Below are 18,130 nucleotides of genomic sequence, written 5' to 3'. Positions count from 1 at the left end.
AAAACTGCAGCCTAGATCTGAACTATCTGAACAATTTTATCTTACATTACAGCTGGAATACTTTATAAATTTAAATATTCCGTATTACGTCTATTATTTGAGGTTGTAGATTGAATTTGTATATTATCACTTTAACTTGACTATTGTTTACCCAACAGTAAACCACAAAGTAGATGCTCAAACTTGCCTCAGAGTTGTTGCTAATGAGCACCAATCAAACAGTTCACTTATGAACGAGACAAATGAGCCAGGCTCAATGGTACTCCAGACACCTGGCTGCACCGCAAAACAATAACCATTACCCCTCCCCTTCTTCATTCTCTTCCATTGTTACAGCTACCTCCTTATGGCCATCGGACAATGACGGAAGCTACTTATGGCCGTGTTGCTGTTTGGTGAAAAGTGCGTAGCCCGTTTGTCCTTTGCAGCACTGTCAATGTACCTTGGACCTTGACGATCTGAAGTAGAACGAGTTCGGGTTTTGTTGTTGTTGGCGGCTTTCGCTCTCACACTCGACTTACTTAAGTTTTTAAGTGGCTCGCCAGCCAGAGTCGAAGCTGCTGTCGTGGAAGGGAGGCGAGGATTTGGGTCTGGGCTCATGTTTTATTCCTTGAACACACTTTGTTTTCGCGAAGTGCGGCATAAAAGTAACAGCCACGGTTGCTGGGAAGGAGTTGGTTGTATTACACCAAGCAGGCAGGCAGTCGCATGCATCCGGCTTCAATTTTGATATGCAAATTTATGTGAGTGTTGATTGCAGCTGTTCGGCGTGGGAGTAGTAGTAGTGGGAGAAGTAGTAGCATGAAAGTAAAAGCAGCTTGATCCGCATTCGCATCCTCATCAGCAACGGTGACTCAATGTCAAGGACCTCGCTTTAAGGAGTAGCAGTAAGTTGGCGAATGAAGCAAACTGTACAGCATAATCTATTAGCTGTCGCTAGCTCGTGTTTTAATATTCATCTTTTAAGATCGGGGCACGCGCGGAAATTAAGCAAGTTTTTATTGCGCAGTCTGCATAGCAGATAGTTGACTTTAGACAAAATGAGGATGAGTGACTAAGAACCCAAATGGCAGAAAGTCGATGGAGAGAGCGTGAAAGTTTTTAATGCGCTCAAATTAATTTTGTTTGCCTTCGAGTTCCCTTGAGTTATGGCATTTCAATATTAAGTATGCGCCATGTGAGCCTGAAACTTCACCAAACACTTTTATGTTTTATTTTCTTTTTTTTTTTTGGAAGTTTAAAAAATTTTTATTAGCAAGGCGGAAAAAAGAAGTTGCCAACATAATTGGGTCGATTAAATGCCAGCATTTCAACTTTTCTCAACTTGCCAAATAGTTGGCAGTCTTCTTATTGACTCTACCAAAACTATTGAAGGTACGAACAAATCGAAAATACTTTTGTGCGGACTTTTAATTAACAGAAGACTACTGCAATCGATAATGTTCGTTAAGAGAGGAGAACTATCAAATAAGTTAACGTAGAGAGATAATTAAATATATTTTTGAGCTATTTAAATTTAAATTCCATAAATTAACAATCATATTAACATGCAATAATGTGACAACAGAAACCATAATTTTGTGCCCACATGTTTTATCAATTAAATAAAATGTATTTAAATTCATATATGAATGAATACTGTGAATGAATACGATTGCGGTGTATTGAATACATATTATCAATTTCAGTTTATACAAGCACATACATCCACATATTCAACATGAGTTGTTCTGCAGTTGGCCTTATCAATTGGTTGTTGATAATTCTGAATTATGATTGCATTTCTCATGCTTAAAGCAGATTTTCATTAAATTTATTTTTCGTCTGATTAACATTGTTTGCGGTAAAGCATTTTGTAGATTTTGCAATTGAAAAAGTTTTATGCATAAAAGTTGCCGATTTCAATTGCCTTTTTAATGCTTATATTTCAATTTAGAATGCCCCAAAAAAAAGACTTTATTTAAATATACGAGAAAAGTTTCAATGCCTATTGACTCATTATCGACGGAGCACAAACTAAGTGGCAAACTAACTTCATTGACCTAGTTTAAAGAATATTTACTCTAATTCACAGGGTCGGACTTATTTAAAAAAAACTTAAACTTGTTTATATTTAATGTTGTCTCACCTTCTCCTTTGATAAAAGACCATTCACCGAACCAGCTTTTCTTATTTATACTCTTACTCTAATTAATTAAGAACTTTTTTCACTATTTTACCCATTTTCAATTTCAGTTGAGTTCGTATAATCCGCTTCTGTTTTTAGTTTTTGCTATTCTGCTTTAACTGAGAAAATTAAATTTCAGTGTTTTGATTTGTCTTCAATTCAAGGTTGCCGTTTCTCTTTTGTGCGTTCCATTTGGCCTCCTTTAGTTGCTAATGCGCTCCTGCCAAATATCCTCACATTCTGCAGTTTGACCGAAAGAAAACTTTAGCAAAGACTGGATATTACGAGAATTTTGCTATTCAAAAATTAAATTCGTAAAGTTCACGACAAATCACTTAGCAAAAAGTAGTTGGGGAAAAAACGATTGCAAAAACGCAGTTCAAAAGTCGCAGCAAAACTTTCAAATCAGCAGAAAAGTTTATCACACTCACACATACGAGCACACGTATGTGACGTGTGTGTGGCCACGCCCACTATGTGTTGACCGCCCTAGTGATTTGCCGGTAAACTGTTAAACGTGGCCAGGTCGCAAAGTTAAGCGGACTTTTCGCTTCTGAAACTATTTAGAGCAAATTTTCATAGAAATTTTTTCCGTCTTTTAAAAGGAAATCATACAACTGCTACAATTTGCATAGGCGCAAGGGGCGTGGCATGATGACTGTGGATGATGACTGTTGAAGTTGAAGTATTTTGTATTTTTTTTTTTTCGTTTTGTATTTACAAAGTTGCAATGGAAACTTTTTCAATTGGAATTGTTTTCGGTTTCAATTGCACATGGATGTGAGTCCTGTGTCTCGTAATTTCATTTATCCTTAAATATATCCTGCCCAACAAGTGCGCAAAGATGATTTGCACAGGAAATTGTGCCATCACAGCAAAAAATGGAATCCGAACATTGAAAGTAGAAGACGTACATGACAAAATAGTCAAGAGACCATTTCAAAATTGCAGAGAACTCGGTTGAAAATCGATTGGTTCATTGCCCGTTTGTCCGCTCGAATGCTACTTAAGTTTAAGCTTTTGGCAAACTCTTGACTTCAGAATGCAACAATTTATAATTTGATATGAGTTCATTGACTTGCCAGCTCACTTATTGTTGTTCTGCTTTCTGCTGTTATTGCCAACAGAAAAATATGGCCAACTCCAACGAGTTTCGCCACCGCCATTTGCTATTGATTTGTGGTGTGTAATGCTCATCGAAACTATCTGCTGACTGCAAAACAATTGTTTGCACTCCTCGCAAAGGATTCGTAGAACTTGCACAAGCGATAAGCCAGGAAATGGTAGAATAGCTTAAAGTAGAGGTTGCTTATTTTAGAGCGCAAGGTAAAAGTTTATTTGCAGGAGTGCCGAAAACCTCACTCAAACTAAAAATAAAGTTATTCATATTGTATGAAGTATGATGTATGTGTAATAACACTTGATATTATTTTTGTATACAAAAATGTTATAGCAAATGTTGAGTAAATAGCGTCTAAGTGCTATGGCAACAGTCTAATAAATAGCTTGACACCTTGAGATACCCTGTTAATCTACAGCATGCCTAACGGGGCATTAACCCAAAACTGTATATTAAGCAATAGATATTTTATTTAATATTATAACTTACATATGGAAGGTTGAACTTGGCATTCCCAAAAAAGAAGAAACTTTTACTTTTCACCTTTAATATTTAATTGTTTTCAATAACGCAGCACATTCATATTGAAATCAAGATCAAAAAGGAAAGAGGCAGTCCTAGTGTGATCAGCTCATTTGTAAATAACATATTAAAGTTATCGATATATAAAATATTATTTTTAACTCTTTGAGTAAGGATACTCAATCATGGATGATGGTTATATGAGGATGATTCCAGTAATTTAAGTCTAGATGATGGTTTAGCTCCAGAACAATACCTAACTCTAGCAGGGTATCTATTTTTTATACTTTGAGACTCGATGCCATATTTTTTGAGCGATGAGTCCAGTCATAATGAGTTCTAGCTACTGAACAATAAAGGCAAGCAAACAATTGATTTCGATTGACTGGGTAGAAAATAAAAGCAACAACAAGCTGTTGTCTCGGCAACGGTGTTTACGCTCTCTCATATTGATAACTTGACCTTCATTCCTTTGGGCAGACATGATTTAACTCGACAACAATTTTTCTTTTTGCAGCAAATTAAAAAGTTACAACTTTTAACGCAATCTGCGGCACTGAACCGCGAGACAATTGCGGCCTCACAATTGGCCACATCGACAGGGAGCAACAGTGGCAGCAACAGTCAGGCGACGTCCTCGGGAACGACTGCTGACAGTTCAACAACTTTGACCGCACAGGGAGGCGGCAGTGGCGGTGGCGGTGGGGGCAGAGGTGATGGAAACGGCAATGGCAATGCAGGAGCTGTCCTTGCCCCGGGCAGTGCTGCAGGCAAATTGCAAGCCAATCGCGGCGATGCTGCTGGCGCCACGAGTATTTTCACAGTCGATGAGGATACATTGTCACTGGATCGCCTGAATTCGCTGCGCATTTATATGACCTCCGTGAAAACGTTGCCGTTCAATTTACGCATTTACGGGTGAGTTGCTTCAACCCGAATTAAGAACATTCCATTTAGCTCAATTTAAATCGTGTGCCTCCGATCGCTACGCATTTTCAATCCCTTTATGCAAATATCAGCTTAGATAAGCAATTTTAAATTTAGCAAATAATTCAAGATCAGGCACTTATTCCGCTTTCTTTAATTAAAAAATTTTGAATGTATGTATTTGGTAGTTCGATTAATTAAAATCTCCTTGAAAATAAGAAGAGCAGTGCCTTTCACATGTCAAGTGCTCGCACTTTGCATAATTTCATAATTACAAAAAAAAAACGTGAATGCAAATTTCTGCTGGCCAAGTAAACAGTAAACTTGGCTTTATGATTAATATGCCACCTTGACGAAGGGCGTAGGGTAAACGGCAAACGGTAAACGGTGAAGATATTTTGCATTCTCTTTTAATGGAAAATTTACTTTATGAGCAAACATAAATAAGTATAAAAGTGAAAAAGAAAATGCGTAAAACAACAAGCACACGCGCTCGTGTTTACTATAAAATGGATCATAAAAATTCAACTTGACAGACTTTGCATTGGTGTGCTTGGATCTCCTTGAAATAGTGCAGAGCCTTACCTTGGCAAACAGTTTTGACTTCTTTAAGTGTCTAATTAAGCTAATTAAGTGAGGTGGCTGCATAGCAGGTCCGGGTTATGATTTAATGCTTTTGCATTTTGTCTTTTCTTTCGCATGCAGCGAGGACTTATTTTCGGATCAACTATATATGGACATTGGACTGTCCTCACGTCTGCTTCATATCATGGCCAACTCGACAATATTCGCTTCTGTGATTTCCTACAAGAACCTGAAAAGTTTTCTGCCAAAGACATACTATACGCGTGGCAGGTAAGTAATAGAATCATTAGCATCTTACATATTTGTTAATGCAATGGTTAACAATATGTTTTTAATCTTTCCTTAAATACTTTCCGTATGACGAAACATGTGTTCAGTCTGTGTGGCATTATTTTTACTCATCTCTCAGCTGTGTCTAATACTAAGTCCCCCGGATAAAAGTCCTTGAGAGCCCTTGTGTAACGCCAACTGTTGTCAATGTTGTTGGATTCGCAGTGACAAGCGAGTGCATCTCTCATAAGCGCATTAAGGCAGCTGTAGATGTGGCAACAACATAATAACAAATGGCGCAATATAGTAAACAAAATGCAAATATGCAACTTACATCCACAAACCATAAAATATATTTGTCCATACTACATTCGCATAAGCATATAGTATAGTGTGTGTGTCCATGGCGGAAGCCAGAAATGAAATCTGTTTGGGAATAACATGAAATGCCTGTAGTATAGCTGCCAATATTCCGACAAACGTTGATTTAATTATGCAGACAAGAGTATGCTTATATGTCCTTCTATAAATGTGCCGCTAGGCTTTAATGAACACATGCAGTGCTTGTCTGCCTTGATGCGATTAGTTTGGGTGCAACTGGAGCATGAATAGCAACAGCTGTTTGACAGATACAGCTTATTGATATATGTATATTCGTAATTCACTTAATGAGGAAATAGTGGAAGATGTGGGGGACTTTCACTCGATATGTATTACAAATCCATAACGAGTTTCTTCATTCCTATTTTCATTTGCATTTCACAGTGATCCAAAGGACTCGGACTATGTCCTCGCTTCGCGCATTATTCAAACCTGGCTATTTCAATCGAATCGTTCGAACGACAATTTTCGAGAGCCTCTCGATCTCTCGTTTGAAGCTGGGCATGTGGAGATCATATTTCAGCATGAAAGCGTGCCCAAGTCGGGGGACTGGGTTGCGGTATGCGGGTAAGCTGGCAAAAGAGACAACAAAATAATGAACTGACTTTGATTACCCTTTGATAGACACGACCATAAGGCCTCATTCGATTCAACATGGCGCTCAGACCTGTGCATTACCAAGCACCTGATGGAGAATATTACCCGATGCATTTGCCCGCTCTCTGGGACTTATGTAGTGATGTTGACCAAGAAGCAGCCCAATGTGAGTAACACAAATACAAAGAAAGAAGGTCGTCAAATTTGCACTAATTTTACGTGTAGTAAAGTGGAAAATGCTTTTGATTTATGCTTTCACTTTTACGGTTCGACCCTGACAACTTTGCTTGTGATTTCCCTTTTTGGTTGTACTTACTTAAATATAGTTATTTGCTTCCATTGAGGAACATGGCAGTGGCATAAGCTGCCGCTCTTAAATATATTTGTTTGTTTGCCCTTGGCCATAGTTTTATAAGTATTAAGCTAATTTACGACAAATTTTACTGTTTTTTCCCCTTCTCTTTGTATCCTGTTGCAGTCCACGCAGTCGCATGCCCCACAGCGACCCATTTTCGTGATTGCTAGCTGTGCCTGCTGCCTGCTTCAGTGCTGCTCTGCGTTTCTCATCCTCTTGCCCATCTGGTGTAATCGCAAGTGTGCTGTGACCTTCCTAAAGATGCAGTTTTGTATTTCTACGTCGAGTGTTATGCTTATTTATTTGCTGGGCTTCATGAAAATGCTGCCTGTGGTAAGTATTAATTTAATTGAATAATTCTAATTTATACTTGAAAGGCGTCTTAAAGTCAACTCTTAAAACTGTTGCATACTTTTAGGATGATTGCAAAATGTTGTCCTTTCATTCACATCTCAAATTAAAAAATCGAATCTAAAAAGTATTGCATACTTTTAGGCCGATTTGAAATTTGTCTCCATTCACATGTAAAAATATTTGCAAAAGAAAACTTGACTCGAAATATAGATAAATCTCAATAAATAATATTTTTGCTAGCAATTGGTTGAAAGCCACCTTGAAAGAAAACTGTTTCAACAGTTTATTTTTCGAAACTGCTGTGCAGTGTTTCACTTTTAGAAACAAAAGCTGCACACAGTGAAAACTTTTGCTCATTCCTCGACACACTGCTCTCCCCTTGCCGAAATGAACGCAACCAAAGCGTAAAATTTAATTACTGCAAAATAAATATACAAATAAATTCAGGCGAACCCAACAACAAAAGAAACCGAAAACCAAAAAACCGAGTAAAAGGAAACCAGTGTTCGAGTAACGGAAAAAATACAAAGAATAATAATCGCAAAAAAAAATGTTTCCAAATTGAATTCAAGTACGTTTAAAACAGAAAACAAAGAAGAAGAATATAAGAACTGAAATGAAAATTTGCAAATACGAGTACACATACTTCAAGTGAATATTGCGCCCTTTCAGTGCACCCCTTTGGGACAGTCTAAGTACTCACATACCTGGGTGGGAACCAGTAAATAACAATCAAGAAATTGTAATTACTAATTTTGGAAAGTATTCAGGCGTACTGAGTCTTATGTATGTTACTTTCAAAAGGGGGAGTGAAGAACCACCATACTTGGGACCCAAATTTTAATAATCATCATCATCTCCAGCATCATAATCGTCAAAAAGAAAATAAATTAACTTGTCGTCTGGCAGGCATAAAGATGGCGGGGATTTGTGTAAATATTATAATTTACAGTTTGTGAAGGCAAAGCCAACATACACAAAATTCATGAAATACATTCCCGATGGCACTAAGCCGCCTTGTCGTATCCACCTGTTGAAAGTAATGCAAATTAAAAGTCAACAGAGCAAAGCAAGCTTCTCCAGAGAGCTGAAGAAAGCTGAGAAAAAAGATATCGCTTAAATCGAAATTAATATTAATAAATGCCAACATTTTCAATTTGCCAAACGCGCCAGCGAAATATTTCTCATAGTTTATGGAATATAAAATGCTTGAGATCGGTCCCAAAAACAACAGTCTGAAACAACTCTCTTCAAATCCCCAACAGAATCTCAGAATATTTTAAATTATAAAATGAAAGCAACAAAAAGAAGCCAACAAAAAATAAAACGTATAAACAAGAGTATAAAATTTGCGATGTTTAATCTTTTGGGATCCCGCGAAACTGCCGCGAAAACCAACTTCAGTTCGCTATAAAAAGATGAGAGAGAGAGAGAAAGAGAGAGAGGTGAGAAGGGAAGCGTAAGGAAAACTGTAAGCTCCTAACAAGATGTAACATTTTTGAATTAGTAATAAACTGGGCCGTTGCTGGAAACAACGGAGCGCAATAAATGAATGAAAAACAAATAAAACGCGACAAGGCCAAGAACAACAACACGACCAGAAAACGGAGAAACAAAAAGGTTTATGCAATTGAAAATGTAAAAACAACACGCACAGGGGGAATTGAAACAAAGTTGTCAAAGGCAAAGCGAACTGAGGAGACTCTGGCAGATATGGACACGGGGACAACTAGTAGAGGGGATTGAAACTTAATAATGCTTATGGACAAGAGCGAAATTCTCGAACGGCACAAGCAAGTTGCTCGTAATTCAAGCCGAAGCATTCAACTCAAGCATGCCCCAAGGAGTGTTGTTGCCATAGTTAAGCAACTGATAGCGCCACCCATTGTGTATGAAGCATGCAACACACACTTACACTCACACTCACACTCCCACACATATTCACACTCATTTGAGTTTGTGGTATTTTATCATATTTTAATGAGCAACTTACGTAAAGGCGCTCTACGGCCGCCGGGCAAGTTGCACAATGCGTTTAAATAATGCAGCGCCAATGGGCGAACATTGACTAAATAATGCAGCACACACGTAAATATTATTGATGCACATTAATTGCATGCAAATGTGAAGGCGACTTTATTAATATAGTAAGAGTATGTGCACATATGTATGTACGTAGAGTATATATAAAATAAGAGGCGACACACATGACAACATACCACAAAGACACAATGCAAATTTCATGGTTAAAAACACGTGTCACACGCCACGTTGAAGGAGGCTGTGGCATGTGGGCGTGGTCCGCACAATAACCCACAATAAATAAAATTTAAAATATTCATTTTACTTATGGACATACACACACAGTGTGTGTATTTGCATGTGTATTTGTACATAAATAAATACAATTTCAGCGACTGTTGGAAAATACATGATAAATAATATAAGAATAAAATAAATAACGTATTCGCCATGTGGTATGCCCGCTGGCCAAACTCCTGACTGGCGGCAGCGGCATGTGAAAGGCGAAAGCTTTTAAGCGCACTTAACTCATAATTTCGCACAAAAAAAGAACCAAATAAACGGATAAGAAAAATACACGCGAAACGAAACAAAATGTATTTACGCTGAGAATTGAAAATTAAAAAGTTCTCAAAATTGTTTTTGCCTCCGCCCAAGAACAGCAACAATGATTTTAAATGTTACAGCGAAATGAGGCTGACCTCCGTTCGCTGGGGTGACTGATTTCAAGAAGCTAAGAGCAGCATGTAAGCGAAAGAAGAATGCTGATAATGTAATGAAGTGTGGCTGGCATATTAAAACCACAATCTTTTGCTTTAGCCAAACCAGCGCAGCCACTTCCTGCATTCCCCACAAGCTCGCATATTGAATCAGTTTGGCAGAGTATTAGCATTCAATTTGGTTAATGGTCTATTCAGTTGTAACATTTATGCTGTTCCCTTACTTAACTTAGCTTTCTGACATTCACAACATCAGCGCCAAGAACCTCTACAAATGCATTATTTCAATAAGTATCTTGCAGCAAGTTCGTATTCGTCTTATGATTACAAATTAAATTCGCTCTTTGTGTTGTCCTTTTACTTGAAAATGTTCTGTTTGGAGTCAAAGATTAATCAGAGTTTCAAATGAAGTGCTCTTTTGTTTCGACACATCAGTTGAGTCTGTTATTCAACTCAACGATCTTATCTAATTTACTAAATGAAGAGTATTGGGAATTTAAGATAATTTATGAAATATTAAAATTATGAACATTTGCATATATACTTGAATATTGTTTACGAAATTAACAAAAAACAAGTAAGAAAGCTACAGTCAAGTGTGCTCGACTGTGAGATACCCGCTACCCATTTTTAATAAAGGCAAAATATTACTGTATCATTTTCAAAATATACCGAAAATACTGCAAATATACTAAAAATATACCAAATGGTATGTTTGGTATAGCGATATAGTACCGCATTCAAAATATACCATAGACGGCACAATATACCAGATTGTCAGACAAAGCAACTAAGACCCCTAGTAAGTAGGCGTTTTTTCCCATACAAAAGTATTTATTTAATAACTTCGACAAATTTTTAGGAATCATAACTACTATAGTTATTACTGTATATACCGAAATTCGTAACTCTTGCTTTAAAATTACGCTTGTTATGGGCGTGGAAAAAATTTGAAACAAACTTGATCTGCGTGCAAACATATCAAATGCTACCGAAAAAAATGATAGCTCTATCTCTTATAGGTCTCTGAGATCCAGTGTTTCACACGGACGGACGGACAGACACACAGACGGACAGACGGACATGGCTATATCGTCTCGGCTGTTGACGCTGATCAAGAATATATATACTTTATAGGGTCGGAGATGCCTCCTTCTACCTGTTACATACATTTCCTGCCGGCACAAAGTTATAATACCCTTCTACCCTATGGGTAGCGGGTATAATAAGAATATGTGTATAGTTTTGTAAATGGAATAACTGATTGTAAATTCAATGAAGTATTAAAACTATAAATTAAGCTTAACAAATAATTAAGCCACAGTAGAGTGTGCTCCACTTAGAGATACCCGTCACCCATTTCCAAATAAAACCACATTCTACAAATGTACTGAAACTATACCGCAAAAATACTAATATGTACCGAAGGATGTATTTAATAGATTAATATTATACTACATTCTAAATATATTGATAGACGGACAGACGGACAGGCAGACGAACGGACGCAAAAACGGACTGTAAGAAGGACGGACGGTTATTTTACACACATTACCTGCAGGCCTATTCTATGGGTAGCGGGTATAAAAAGTCCTTCTGAATCATTTTTTACCACTTCAACGATTTTCAATTCTTAACATGTTTATTTAAAAATGTTACTAAAATAGACCAATTTAATTTTTAATTAAATAAGATCAGTAATTTGTGTATAAAAAACGCATGTAACAAAATATAAGCAGCAAGTTAATAAGAAGTAATTCAAGAGATACTTTTGAGCCACTTTCATATTGCTAATAAAACATTATCCCATTTGGCCACACATAAAAATAAAAAACAGGGATTGTGAGAGTAGAAAAGCAAAGTAGAGCGAGAATTTTATAACTTTTTAATAAGCAATGTCCAGTCATTGGCAGTGGATGTGGACATGGTTCAAGGCGTGAAGGCGTGGCAATGAAATAATTTATGCCCGAGGCACGTGTCAAATTTAGATGTCGCCTTTATGGTCTGGAGAGCATGAAAATCCAAAGTAAATAGCTGTGAAATAAGTATACATGTAGATATAGTCTTACTCTCACTCGTAAATGTTGTTGCTGCGGTTTTGTTGTTGCTGTAATGCGATGACAACTTTTATATTTAATTAAAAATAATGATGTTGCAACGAAGTGGAGTGGCAATGTGGCAATTACTGGAGCGTTATTAATGCGCCTCATAATTTCCTCTCTCTCTCTCTCTCTTTTTTTTGCAGAACTGGCACGCCATAATCAGCAGCACACTCGCATCCCTGCTGCTGCTCGGAATCTCAACGCTGATTGCCATCGCCTTGGTCATACACACGGAGCTGGTGCCGAAGAAGTATCTCCAAATCGGCAGCAAACCTGCGACGCCCACAAAGCAAGCCAAACGTCGCGAGAGTCTTAGCAATATTACGCAAATCAACATCCAGTCGCCGGCCGAGTTGGCAGTCGCTCGTCGCACCAGGAGTCGTCATCCGGCCAACATTTCCATTGCGGGCAGCAACTCCGGCCCAGGCAACGCCTCCAGTTCCGTTTCCTTGGCGCTCTACAGCGGCTCGGCGGGCATACGTGGAGCGATTGGCATCAGCTGGCTGCTGCCGCTGCTGTTTGCCATCGCTGCGCCGCTTATCTGCAGCATCATTGGCAGGTGGCCGCGACACTGGTGGCTCGAGTTGTTCTGGACGAGACAGTCAACGGATGCGGCCAGCGATGCAAGCGATGCCAGCGATGAGGGTCACGAGTATGACGGGGGCCTTTCTTATGCCACCCACACGCTTCTCAATGGCGATAATTTAATGCTCGAGTCGGAGGCGCTGCTCAGCAATGGGACGACGAGACGGCAGCGTCTTGCTTCCGCGCTAACTCAGACATCAGCATCGATGATGGGTGATGGCGATGGCGGTGGCGGTGTCGGTGGCAGTTACGATGATGTGGCCACGTCATCAGCGTCATCAATCACAGACAGCGGCAAGCAACCAAGCAACCAAGACAGCAGCCCAGTGGTGACAGCTGCGGCTTTGACTTGGCCACAACAACAGACGCCCGACCCCTGGAGCCGCGCCCCCGGCCATCTGCACGAACAGACATCGACGGCGGCATTCACATCCGGTTTGGGAGCGACTTCACCATCGTTGAGCTTCGTTCTGTTCATTTGCATCGACTTGCTTTTCGTTCTACTCTTCTTTGCGCTGTTTGTCATTTTAATGAAGAAACTTTTGTGGTTGTGGCACAAGAATCGCAATGTCCACACGCATCCGTTGGATAAATTCAATATGGCGCTGCGCAGGCGGTAAGCATCCTCCAATAGTTTGCAATCGCTTAGAGATGGTCGTCTGAGTCCAAGACTAGCTGCACTGTTTGAACTCGTGAATTTCGTGTCACGACACGAGCTCATCTCTATGCTGCACCGCTTAAGATGGCGACCAATACGATGCTTGAGATTGCATAAAAGCAACTGGCAGAGCAATTCAAATGCAATTCGCCGTCTTGACGAATAACTGTTAACTTATACACCCGTACGCGATAAGCTGTCGCAGTCAGCAGGCCGCTGAGAGTTATTTTTAGAGCACGGCAGAAACTAATTTCCCTTTTTGCTGGCGTATGCTGAAAATAGAAGCAATGACAGCAATATGACCAGACACACATAAACCATAAAATCGTCATCCCCCTCAGTTAAATCGCTTCTAATTTCCTTTCTCTCTCTCTCTCTCTCTCTCTCGCTCTATGTCTTCTACGATTCCATTATTTAGACTTGGCCTACTTTATCGGGCTGGGGGATTGCTGCTTATAAAACTCTGCACCGACGGCTGCTTCATAGCCTATGTGAATTCAACGCCGGATACTTTATGGTCGTATCCGTTTGGCATATCGTGCATAATGCTGGTAAGTCATTCAGCCCAATTCATCTATAATTACACACACCCACACACTATACGTATCTATATGGGAATATAAATTTGAATAAATCAAGAAATGCGAGTGTTCATAATGATTTGTTGGCCAAGTTTTATAGCAATTCGCTGATTTTCATGCTGATTGAGTTAGGAGTCGCAACTTGTCAACAAAACTATTAAGCCACTGTTGCCGCTCTTCAGGGTTTTCGCTTTTATGCAAATCTCTGCTAAGTTTATTTCATTTTCGAGTTTTTTATGTCTGTTTTTTCTTTCAATTTAAATTTTTCCCCGTATTTTGGCGTACATATTTCATCAAAGTGCAGAGCCTGCATATTTTTACGCCTGTCACACAAATTATGCATGCAAAATCAACTGAGACTCTCTTAGAGCAAAGTACAGCTCTGCCACGCCCATTGGGCGCCCACCACTTTCTAACCACTTTCGCTCGCTGCATTAACTTCTACCTGAGGTCGCCATCGTCGTCGCCAACGCTGATCAAAGTGCCTGCCTCCAAAGAAACCTTTTTTCGGGGTGTGCTTTGCACTTGAAGTTGACTCTTACTTTTCCCACTTACCAAATGTGGGCATCTTCTTGTTTTTCTTTTTGTTTTTCCTTGTGTTTCCAACTGATTTCTTGTGTAAATTAAATAAGTGCACTCGACTTCTTTTTGAATATTCGCACTTACTCGAAGTAGTATACGAAAGTATTACATTCAAAGTAGGAAACACGTAAATCATATAAATGAAATACATACTTTCCTTTTCCTCAGTAAATATGTGACCTCTTTCAAAACATTTTCAGGAATAATAATAGCTCTTCAGATACTTTTTGGGTAACGGGATTCAAATTATTATATCAGACTTTTCATCATACAGTTAAAGTATTTCAAACTCCATAGACAATATTCTAATATTGAATTCATTAAATGTTCTTGGCACACACACGAAGTCCTTGAATTTAAGACTTCGAGTATGCAAAGAAAGTATATCTAATCACGCAATTAAAAGTAACACAATTTAATGGGAGTGCGCGACCAAAAGATACTTCGTCAAGTGCAACAAATATATATTAAGATCATAGTAAATTAATGTTACATATCAGTTAACAAAAATTATATGGAGTATTAGTATATTCCTAATTTTAAAGATTAAATTGTCTACCCCATTAGATATTTACAGGGTATTGGGAAACAAAGTCAAGCAAATCCGAACAGATTGCGATGTTACTTTGCAAACACCAGAGGACGTTCATTTCGAACACTCATTTGTTTTTTTGGGTGCCCAGGTCGAGGCTATTAATATATGGTCAATCGATTGGCATTTGGAACAAGGCCTCTTTGTTTACGTTGGGTTGCGTTGTGTTCATGTTAAATTATTTACAAGCAAGCACATTTAATTGGTCGATATTTAAAAGGCCAGAAGCACGCATGCCGTTGGGACCTTCATGGCAAATTCAGTGATTCCTTCTGGACCCAGCTGCTTACTCCACTCTCGACACTCGACTAATTATTATTAGACAATTGTTTCATTTGGTCAAAAGAAAGCTTACTTGACTGCCGGTCGAAGGACCACACTGGGAAACTGTAGTTCTAGTTGTGTAATTAATTTCAGTGTACATCGTGAACAATAATGAAGTGAAAGCCCCGCTGCGAGAGTAGACACGTCCTTAGGTCAGGACCACATTACTTAGCATCGATTTGTGTGCTTAGAGATGTCACTTTATTATCATTTTTGTTATTTTCACTAAACTAACGTGCCGTAATACAATAATGTAATAAAAATAATACAATATTTCAAGAGATTATTGCTCCTTTGAGAGTTTAACATTTTCTAAAGATCTTCCTTTAACCACATTATAGAAGAACTCTACTGATACATAGTGCGTATTACGCAGAATAAACGATAAGACATTTTCAGGAACTATTTTATAAAGTGAAGATGTAATAAATTATCTTAAATATATAACTGTGTATATATATATATTTACCATAGTCATGGTCTCCATTGAGATGTCTAGAAAAACTGTCGCCTTCAGACAAACTGGTTTCTGAGCGCGTAAAGCTATGAAAATTAGCATTTTTCTAAATCGAGAATCGCCTTCAAACCATTCCATCTTATAAACAGCTGAAGCCACACTCTCACTCTGAAAGAGAATATAAAGGCGAACATTAGAAACTATGATTAGCGAGCATTACTTATAACTCACTGCTACAATCAGCAGATCACTGAAATAGCAAATCAAATAAATCTCTGAGACAGCTGATATTAGAAAGAGAGCCAACTTCACAGTATGATCTGCGCTCAAGCCAAGGGTCATCTGAAAGCCCACGAAGCAGACCATTACTGAGGAAGTCAGAAAGTTTAAGAGTAGAGGCATGCCAAAGACATTGTTCATCACATCGGAGAGTCTGGAAAGAGCGTTTAACAAAGTATATTCAAGTTAGAAAACATTTTTGTAATTAACTCACCCGAGAAGTTTGTTGTGATAGGATATTAAATCCTGCAGTAATTTTAAGTCTTTGGCATAGCTCTTAGTGCCATGTAACATCGCTGCATCGTTTTTAAATTCGGTCAATTCGTTAGACAAATAGTCAAAGTGCATGACAAGCTGCATATTGACGGCATAAATGAGAATATCGGCCGAAATGTGTCCTGTTGTGGCTGTATAAGCTCCCAGCACCTGAAGGAGATACATCAGATAGTAGCTCCAGTTGTTGTGCCAGTCCCATGGCGATATGGAGAAGTAAGGCATTGCTTTCTCTGCTTCCGTGGATTGCATCAGCCAGTGCTGGATTAAGTACTTCACATAGATATAGAAACTATATGTCACGGCAAGGACCAAGTAGAGTCCACTGAATCCCCGTAGGAAAAAGCGACAGCGACGCAAATAATAATCCACTTGGTACTTTTGCTGCTCCACTCGATTTGGTGATGGAAATATCGATTCCATTTCACGAACTAAGGCATTGAGCTTGGACTTCTGACGCCATACGCTGATTGTCTTCAATTGGCTAACGAGAACGAAACCCACATAGCATATAGTCATGCAGACATCGACAATACTCTCGGTGTCCTTATAGTAGAGAACGACGAACATGCATTCCATCACAAAGTTAAATCCCATATTTGTAACATGAACCATAAAGTTGACATAAAGCCAGCGACTAGGTACAGAATTTGAGCTAGTCGACTCATACGGATCCACTCCAATTGTATGATAGAAAAACAGAGGCAAACTCATAAAGTCATTGAAGGTCACAAAGAATTTCTCTGGCTTTTCAGCAACCGTTAGCTGATTGTTCAACATTCTCAAGTCTAGCTCTTAACTAATACTATCTGATGAAATACCTGCTCTTTTTCAGCTATGCCCCAATCTATTTTAGCGAAAACCGCAAACTATTCGTACATTAAATAATAAGAGATCAATTAGGTTCTACCTTTCAATAGCAATACAAGTAATTGATTGTAAAAGTAACGTAATATGCTCTCTCCAATATCTATATATCTATTCGACTATGAGATACCGCTACCCATAAATTAAAATTCTACAAATATACAGAAAATGTACCGCAGCAATACTGAAATATACCGAAAACTGTATTTGCTATATCGATATTGTAGTACTTTTAAAATACATAGATGACAGTGGGCGTGACAAAAATTTGAAACAAACTAGATCTGCGTGCAAACAAACAGATGGACATAGCTAAATCGTCTCAGCTATTGACGCTGATCAAGAAAATATATTTTTGATAGCGTCGGAGATGACTCCGTCCGACGGTTACAAATGTACATTTCCTGCCGGCACAAAGTTATAATACCCTTCTACCCTATGGGTAATATAAACTCTCAAGTCAAAATATTTTGTTCACATTTTCGCGTAACATGTGTAGTATATATCATATGGGCAAATCCCAGAAACAGTCCACCAGCGACCAATTCTTAAATTTCACATTTTGTAATGTTTCTTTATATGGAACATTAAAGTAGATATCGAATTTTAAGAATTTAAAGCATTATAAATGCACAAATTTTTATCAAACCCAATTTTCATTTTAATTTTCATAATTTTACTTACATTCGTGCTCTGCGCACACCTTCAAATCCCTATTGTATTCTTCACAATTGTTTGCCTCTGCTTGGGCTCACATACAAATCAAAAGTAAATCACGTTGAAATAATTGTTAAGCACATTTATGAATATA

At 38.4% G+C, this 18,130-nt stretch overlaps 2 protein-coding genes across 5 annotated transcripts in view; one reads left to right on the top strand and one right to left on the bottom strand.

Annotated features, from left to right (window-relative positions):
- Window positions 1–18,130, top strand: part of LOC132783610 (uncharacterized) — a 177,997-nt gene that overhangs the window by 153,246 nt on the left and 6,621 nt on the right. For all 4 annotated transcript variants that reach the window (XM_060788880.1, XM_060788881.1, XM_060788882.1 and 1 more), the window contains 7 exons: window positions 4,327–4,727; window positions 5,442–5,591; window positions 6,357–6,539; window positions 6,597–6,735; window positions 7,048–7,257; window positions 12,265–13,322; window positions 13,783–13,915. In XM_060788880.1, the coding sequence (XP_060644863.1) occupies window positions 4,327–4,727; window positions 5,442–5,591; window positions 6,357–6,539; window positions 6,597–6,735; window positions 7,048–7,257; window positions 12,265–13,322; window positions 13,783–13,915 (2,274 nt within the window). The remainder of the gene's footprint in view (window positions 1–4,326; window positions 4,728–5,441; window positions 5,592–6,356; window positions 6,540–6,596; window positions 6,736–7,047; window positions 7,258–12,264; window positions 13,323–13,782; window positions 13,916–18,130) is intronic.
- Window positions 15,656–18,052, bottom strand: LOC132788826 (odorant receptor 67a-like). The gene is made up of 5 exons (XM_060796455.1): window positions 18,004–18,052; window positions 16,394–17,503; window positions 16,132–16,333; window positions 15,913–16,068; window positions 15,656–15,845 (listed from the first exon to the last, which is right to left on the bottom strand). The coding sequence occupies exons 2-5, from the start codon at window positions 17,230–17,232 to the stop codon at window positions 15,792–15,794; spliced, it is 1,251 nt and encodes a 416-aa protein (XP_060652438.1). The 5' UTR covers window positions 17,233–17,503; window positions 18,004–18,052; the 3' UTR covers window positions 15,656–15,791.

Source organism: Drosophila nasuta, chromosome 2L (assembly GCF_023558535.2).
Source record: "Drosophila nasuta strain 15112-1781.00 chromosome 2L, ASM2355853v1, whole genome shotgun sequence".
In the NCBI taxonomy this organism is placed as follows: Eukaryota; Metazoa; Arthropoda; class Insecta; order Diptera; family Drosophilidae; genus Drosophila; species Drosophila nasuta.
The sequence above is the reverse complement of the archived record's forward strand: the minus strand, read 5'-3'. Positions and strand labels throughout refer to the sequence as shown.